The sequence below is a fragment of the Nanorana parkeri genome, unplaced genomic scaffold (genome assembly GCF_000935625.1).
Source record: "Nanorana parkeri isolate BGI_ZX_2015 unplaced genomic scaffold, ASM93562v1 scaffold865, whole genome shotgun sequence".
Taxonomy (NCBI): domain Eukaryota; kingdom Metazoa; phylum Chordata; class Amphibia; order Anura; family Dicroglossidae; genus Nanorana; species Nanorana parkeri.
This window is the reverse complement of record NW_017307133.1, coordinates 140,246-148,330: the sequence shown is the minus strand read 5'-3', so window position 1 is coordinate 148,330 and position 8,085 is coordinate 140,246. Positions and strand designations below refer to the sequence as shown.

At 37.5% G+C, this 8,085-nt stretch overlaps 1 protein-coding gene across 1 annotated transcript in view; it reads left to right on the top strand.

The window, feature by feature from the left end:
- Positions 1 to 6,816, top strand: part of LOC108794545 (nuclear receptor subfamily 5 group A member 2) — a 75,963-nt gene extending 69,147 nt beyond the window's left edge. Inside the window, exon 7 of the mRNA XM_018565605.1 lies at positions 6,326 to 6,816. Within this exon, the coding sequence (XP_018421107.1) occupies positions 6,326 to 6,573 (248 nt within the window). The 3' untranslated portion in view covers positions 6,574 to 6,816. The remainder of the gene's footprint in view (positions 1 to 6,325) is intronic.
- The last annotated feature ends 1,269 nt before the right edge of the window (positions 6,817 to 8,085 follow it).

Genomic DNA, 8,085 nt, shown 5'->3' with positions numbered 1-8,085 from the left:
GCAGTGAGAGCAATCATTTTAGGGCCATCAATCACTGATAACACTAAACTGATGAGCGGTAACAGCTTTTAAAGCGTCGCCTAGGGCCAATTTTGGGTATTATCGTTTTTTGAGGTTTCGCGCGCGCACGCAATTTTAAGGCTTGACATGTTTAGTGTCTTTTTACCCGACGTGACCCCATCTTTTATATTTTACCAAAAAATTGGGTAATAATAAATGTTTTATCATTTAATATAGGGGAAACTGTTTTTTTTAAAAAAATTTCGGTAATTTTTCCTTAATATAGTAAAAAAATAAAACCCCCAGTGGTGAATAAATACCACCAAAAGAAAGCTCTATCTGTCCCCAAAAAAGGGTATAAAATTCATTTCAGTACAGCGCTGCATGACGGAATAAATGTCAGTTAAAGTACCGCAGCGCTGAATACTGAAAAATGGCCTGGATGGGAAGGGGGTTTAACACCGCGGATGTCAACTGGTTAATAACACTTTTCAGGAGGAGAAATATGGAGATACAAAGTAATATTGTTCCTGTTCTATTTACTTCATCTGCAGATCAAAGGGATGAGCTTCAATCTGCATATGGTGTCAGTTAAAGCAACCTGACAAGTAAAAAAATAAAGTTTTTCCTGTTAACTAAAATGTGTTACTATTTAACCCTTTATAAACCTTATTTACCGCTAGTCAGCCCTAACTAACTCCTTCTTCCCCTTCTCTCCTTACTTTGTCTCCTTTCCTGATGTTGGTTTCTACTTTTCTAACTATTAACATTTAAAGTTTTGCTTCATTTTTGTTTCTTTTTGCATAAAGAAAAGTCAAAAACTGAAAAGAATCATTTATTTCATTTTTAAATAACTTTGTAATGCTTTGTACCAAAGTCATCATTTTAATGTAATTTTAAATAGGACACACGATAGAATAAAATCTTTACATATTGTGAACAGTAACACATTTTTTTTAAACTAACACTGATCATAGATAGTCCAGTTTGTCCTAAAAAAAAATACATGTATTACTTTGTTATTTTAAGTAATGACAAAATTATTTGACAGAATTCATAGGCCCATAGCAGAAATGTAAAACTTGCTCTGCTCCATTGGGGTTGTACAGGTGTGTGAGATGAAGTGGTTAAATACTGATATAATATGGTATTATAAAGATATGGATCAATAAAAGAATTGTACAAAGCAATAGGACAAGTAAACAGTAGACAGTAGTGCCATGTAAAACCATCAGCCCATACAATTGATCAAAACAATTATAAGCAATTACATTTAAAGGAATTTTCCTTCCGAGCAAAGTGAGCATGACTTTCAGCTGCACCTTCTAATGAGGTAGGTTTAGTCCAAGTCACTGTACCTTTGGGCAGATCTCCTTCTTTTGATTAGTAAAAAATCCCAATATGCCCTGAAGACAGAGGGAAGGTAGTTTAAAGAACAATACAAACTAAGATACCCCTGTAGTAATTTGCCTATTTGTTTTGTGTGGTAGTACACCCATTTTTCATTGTCACTTCCATACATAGTCTGATATTGAACTAAAATATTGGATATATATTGGTACAGGAAATACTGCAGATGCTGTAAGATCCTTTAATGATTGAAGCTGTTTTCAAAAGCTCAGGATGACATTCAACTGCTTGAGGCTTTTTGTCTGATTGACATCTCTTGATAAGTCTGACTATGAATGAAAAAAGGAGTATTTTTCAATGAGTGCACTTGTGTTCTAGTAGGAAGGCTTTAGCCGCAATGCCCTCAAGACATCACTGCTAGCTGTCCATGGAGAAAACAATCTGCAAATGAAGTCATCTTCATACAGCCTTTATTAGCTTATGGTTGTTAAACGGTTAATGATCTATTTGATTAACAGATATCAGGAATCAGCCTTCATGACTAAATAACACTGTTTGCTTAAGTCCATTAAGAAAATGATAAGCAGTGCTCTGATGCTGTTTAATTAACAGACAGAAGGCTTGATTACAATAATGTATGCAGGGTAGCCTGAGTACATGAAGGGGGAATGCCTCTGCTGTCTGCCAATGTGTAATATATTCAAAAGGACCTTAGGGTCTACTGTTCAATAAAGATAGTACATGGCTCTCTATGCTCTTATTTGGAGGTTGTTTCATGTAAAAAAGGAAAAAAAAGAAGTAATTAGTCCCTGAGTGAATAAAACAGAATAGATTAGACGTGGCTAGTACAGGGGGAACTGAGAAGCTGATTCTGCTTATGATGTTACTTTAACACACTTTTTTTCATTTTCTGTAAGTAAACATTTTATGCTTAGTAAGCAGGGATGCACCAATAACAGTTTTTTCATGACCAGATACAAGTACTTTCTCTCAGGTACTTGCCGATACCAATTACCAATACTTTTTCTTAAAGGGACATGTGGCATTTTTTTCTAAAACAATACAGACTAATGATGTCAGGGCAGTTTCTTTATAATTATGAAGAACTGTAACTCAATCCATGATTATACAACAATGGAGATAGCCAACCAGCAATAGAAGACTAAAGATCACATCAATCCATGATTATACAGCAATGGAAAATGGCAACCGGCTCACCTGGTCTGTGTGTGGTCTCATCAGAGCTGCTTTTGGGTTTTACCAGGGCTGCATGCAGATCTCACCAGGGGTGCATGCAGGTCTCACCAGGGCTGAGTTTGGGTCTTACCAGGGCTGTGTGCAGGTCTCAACATGGATGCTTTCGGGTATCACCAGGGCTGCATACAGGTCTCATCAGGGCTGCATTTGAGTGTCACCAGGGCTGTGTTTGGGTGTCTCTGTGTTTCTGTGTTTGGGTGTCACCAGGGCTGCATGCATGTCTCACCAGGGCTGCGTTTGGATGTCACCAGAGCTGATGGTGACAATACTAGACCATGCCTGTGAAATGTTTGCTGAAACGATCATTTGTGGTTGCCATAGGAAGCCCATGTGAGAGGGCCACAATGCAGAAGCACAAAAAGGAGACATGGACAGAGTGGTGCTATCCTATAACAGGAAGTGTCTAAGCAAGAACCTTCATGTTAGGATCAATGAAATCTGCACACTTAAAAAGATGGAAAAATACTATTTAACCAGTTGACATCCTCGGTGTTAAACCCCCTTCCCATCCAGGCCATTTTTCAGTATTCAGCGCTGCGGTACTTTGACTGACATTTATTCCGTCATGCAGCGCTGTACTGAAATGAATTTTATACCCTTTTTTGGGGACAGATAGAGCTTTCTTTTGGTGGTATTTATTCACCACTGGGGGTTTTATTTTTTTACTATATTAAGTGATTATACAACAATGGAGATAGCCAACCAGCAATAGAAGACTAAAGATCACATCAATCCATGATTATACAGCAATGGAAAATGGCAACCGGCTCACCTGGTCTGTGTGTGGTCTCATCAGAGCTGCTTTTGGGTTTTACCAGGGCTGCATGCAGATCTCACCAGGGGTGCATGCAGGTCTCACCAGGGCTGAGTTTGGGTCTTACCAGGGCTGTGTGCAGGTCTCAACATGGATGCTTTCGGGTATCACCAGGGCTGCATACAGGTCTCATCAGGGCTGCATTTGAGTGTCACCAGGGCTGTGTTTGGGTGTCTCTGTGTTTCTGTGTTTGGGTGTCACCAGGGCTGCATGCATGTCTCACCAGGGCTGCGTTTGGATGTCACCAGAGCTGATGGTGACAATACTAGACCATGCCTGTGAAATGTTTGCTGAAACGATCATTTGTGGTTGCCATAGGAAGCCCATGTGAGAGGGCCACAATGCAGAAGCACAAAAAGGAGACATGGACAGAGTGGTGCTATCCTATAACAGGAAGTGTCTAAGCAAGAACCTTCATGTTAGGATCAATGAAATCTGCACACTTAAAAAGATGGAAAAATACTATTTAAAGGGTAATGGCCGCTAATGGCCTACATGTATACCTTTTAAACTGCATAGTGTATTTTATTGAAAATGTGAACTTACCCTTTAAGTTACATATGTTACAGCTTATATGAGATTTTAGTGACTGGGCTTATATATTCTTTTATTACACAATTTAAAGGACTTAATTTTACAGCTAACTTTTGTACTTGGTTCTGGCTTATTTAGCATCAGTAAAGCCACTTATTCAACCCCACCTCCTGCAGTATTCTGCATTCCAAGCTACAGGAAGACCATTAAAGAGAAGCCAAGACAGAAATATTTCAATATATACTATGGAAACCAATCAGATTCTCTTTTAAGTTTGTTCAGTTAAGCTTTGAAAATGAAACAGAGAAGCTGATTGTTTGCCATGGACAACGCTTCAGATTCTGTCTGCTCCAGTTTTTATGAATTACCCCATTATTTTTAAACTTGATGTGCAGTAGAGGTTTTTCCAGTACAAAGAATTTTGTTATTTCCCTAAATTGTCATTAATGATGATATGTAATATTTTTGTATTGTTTTAAAATAATTTTCATAGAACTGTTTGCTAAATGCAGTATCACTGGGATTGAAGTTTATTTGAATCAATAACATTTTATAATATCAGACAAATTACATGAAAAATAAAACAACAATGCAAGTTGCTGCAGACAAGCAGTTATTTAAATGGAAGGAAAAAGAGATAACTGTCACCTTTAAACGATTGCCACACAACAGCTGAATCTGCAATTTCTCCTAGCTCAAATAATTTTTTTCATGCAGCTCATCCCATGTTTTATGAAACATGTTTTCCAAAAATTAAGAGAGATTCTTGAATTATCCAATTGTGTACAAGGCAAAATGCTGTTTTCTTTTTTATATTCCCCCTGCACATGATTGTATGTTAAACATGAGCACAGCTTAACATTTTGCACTCCTTTAGTAAATCAACCAATATATTTCATTATTTTGTATTGTTATGGTGAGATGTATGGGCCATTGCCACATGTTTTGTTCAGTGACAAAAATCCATTTTTATACATTAGATGGGTCTTTTCATTTCTCAAACCTCTAAACACTAAAGATTCAATGTAACATGTTTGCACCCATTTATTACTGCAGTGCAAATTAGACAGCATAAATGCAAAATAAAAAAAAAACACCTCTCGATTTATAAAATGAAGATGTTTTACTTTTGGATAAGGTGGCACTCAACTTTATATGTCCAATGAAACATGACAGAGCCCTTGATTCACGTTAGTCCTAAGAGAGGGTGACACCTTAACCTTCTACTTTACACACCTCAGATGAGGATATATTGTCTATTCGATATAAAAATAAAAATGCATGAGAATCTTCTGCAAGGTTAAAGGCCAGCAGACCATCTATTTTGCACTGATGATCAGTCACAGAGATATATATTTTAGGAGGTGGTACCTCATGAAGATCATTCTGCTCTCCAGCTGAGTGTAGCAGATGGTTCATTAGCATAGTCTTGGCCTGTCCCAGGGTTTTGCTATCATTTAGAAAAATGTCTCACGGAAACAAGACCTCTTGTCTTGTTTTATTAGAATTCACGGTTTGGCGGGTCAGTTTCTAAATTCACCTTGGGTCAGAAAAATTAATCTGAATGATATGAATTGTGCTGTACTCTGGTTTAAAGATAGGATGGGCCCTGGAGACTCATTAGGAGACCGTATATTATGTTCAGACTCTGAGAATCTACAACCCTTGTGTCACTAAAGGGTTTGACCTTGTTCTATTTAAGCTATCCTTGATTCTGCTCAATTGAAGTTGTATTATGAATTTCTAATGAAAATCTATCTTCTATATAAGTATATATGTTTCATTTTTAGCCCATATGTGTGTCCCCGTGTAAACTATTAGTGCACCCACCGAATGTTAGCAATTAATGTAAATATAATTGTGCTAGAACTGAAAATATTGCAAAACTGATTTTTTTATAATTGTTTTAGATCTATTTTCTTAAAAGGCTTACCAAAGCAGAAGATTTTACATTTTTAAAGCAACATAGTGTGTGTGCGGGGGGGGATTTTACAGCACATAGTTTACCTGCTGTCCAGAAAGTTAATAAATGAAAACTAGTCCCATTTGTTCTTTTTACATCACTTTGCTTACAATGACATCATAAACACAGGCTGTACAACTAATGTGCATAGGAATATGTTTCTCACTTCCTATCCCAGTGACAATGGTCACCGGACAGGATGTAAGGGAAAATTTCCCCAGTGGCGGCACAACAATAAAAACCTGACAGAATTTTTACATTTTTCCTCAATCTTAAAGCTTAATAAAGTGACTTTTGACCTCTTTTATCTAGATAATATTAATAATCTAAATGTCATATTGCTTCTTATCACTACTAGAGAGTGCACTAAATGTTCTAATTATTTTCTGTTTTCTTTTGTGATCTAGATGTGAAGAACTTGGAGAATTTCCAGTTGATAGAGGGAGTTCAGGAACAAGTAAATGCTGCTCTTCTGGACTACACCCTATGTAACTACCCCCAGCAAACAGACAAATTTGGCCAATTGTTGCTACGGCTTCCAGAAATTCGGGCTATTAGTTTGCAGGCAGAAGAATATCTATATTACAAACATCTCAATGGTGACGTGCCATGTAACAATCTCCTAATCGAAATGCTTCATGCAAAGAGGGCCTGACCTTTTTTTTCTCTTCAGTGGAACTGTGCACAGTCAAAGACTATTTAAACTCAAAAAAACATTTGAAGTCCAAAAACTATAATAATCACAAAATTCTTAATAGTCAATTTGTGATGCATCAGGGTATTTGTATTTCAAACTGTGAATGACAATATATATCCCACGAAGGATTCTGCACAGGAAATTCTGCCTGAATTCAAGCATAGTCACGTGGTCGTCCTTTGCTGTGTATCCTGAAGTGGGCTCATCTCTATTGGGAAGAAGACTGGGATTCTCATTAAAAACTCATTAAAGAGAACAGAAAATAATTCATTGTTGAAGAATCTTAATTCCTTACAGTCAGTACAAAGTTACACCGAATATGTCTATGCATTTCCATTTCCAAGAGTGTTTTATTTATAAGTTGGCCAAAATACACAAAATACAAACCAAAAATGTTCATATATATATAAATATAAATCTATATAGATATATTTGCATGTAAAAAATCTTTCTCCATTTGTTGAGTATTTGTCTTGTTAGGGAAGCAGCAAAATGCACAGAGATGTTCAGTCTAACTGTCAGACAAGGGAGTTTCCATTTTCAAGACTGGATAAGCCAACCTTTCTGTTAGTAATGTTAAGCACCACAGAGGTAGCCTCCTGTCTCAAGCACAAATCAGAACATTTTTTCTATATCCTCTTTTGCAGGCCTACATTTATAGTGGGAGATACGCTACTGTTATATGCTCTTTGCACTGTTTTGTTACATTCACTTAGCGGAATTTATCAAAACTGGAGCAGACAAAATCTGGAGAAGCTGTGCATGGCAACCAATCAGCTTCTCTCTTTCATTTTCAAACCTTAACTGAACAAACTGAAGAGAGACGCTGATTGGTTGCCATAGGCAACTGCTCCAAATTCTTCTGCTCCAGTGTTGATAAATTCCCTCCGCATTGTTTCCTAAAAATGCACAGGTAACAATACATTTAAATTTTATTTTGACCTTAAAGTAAATATAAACCTGAAATCTCATTTTAATTGTGTTTGTCATCCTGCCTCAACGTATACAATTTATTAGAAAATAATTTTTTGTAAATCTGTTGCAAACTTTCTTACCTGGAGATTCTGCCAGTAATAGCACTTCCTGTTGCAGGTTGACAGGAAAAAGAAAAACAGTGTGCATCCAAGTGTGGTCAACCGGACGTGCTAGTTCGGGAGTGCGGATGACAGCATACAGCTACATCCTCCCATAGGGAAGAACAGGCTACTGCACGCTATTAAACGCAGCACTTGTCCCACCCGGGATCGGCCCGTTTACGGGCGTGCACGCCACATGGACGTGTACACCCCTTCTGAATAAGGCCTTAGTCTGCAGCACGAGTGTTGGTCATTTGCCTGCCCATCTGATAAACCTAATAGCCATCTCAATAGCCAACTAAAGGAGAACATGTGGCAGGCTGACAAAGTTGCTGCAAATTGCGAGGCAGTGGCTTTGCACTGTCAGGCTGCAAAGGAAGTGAGGTTGATGACC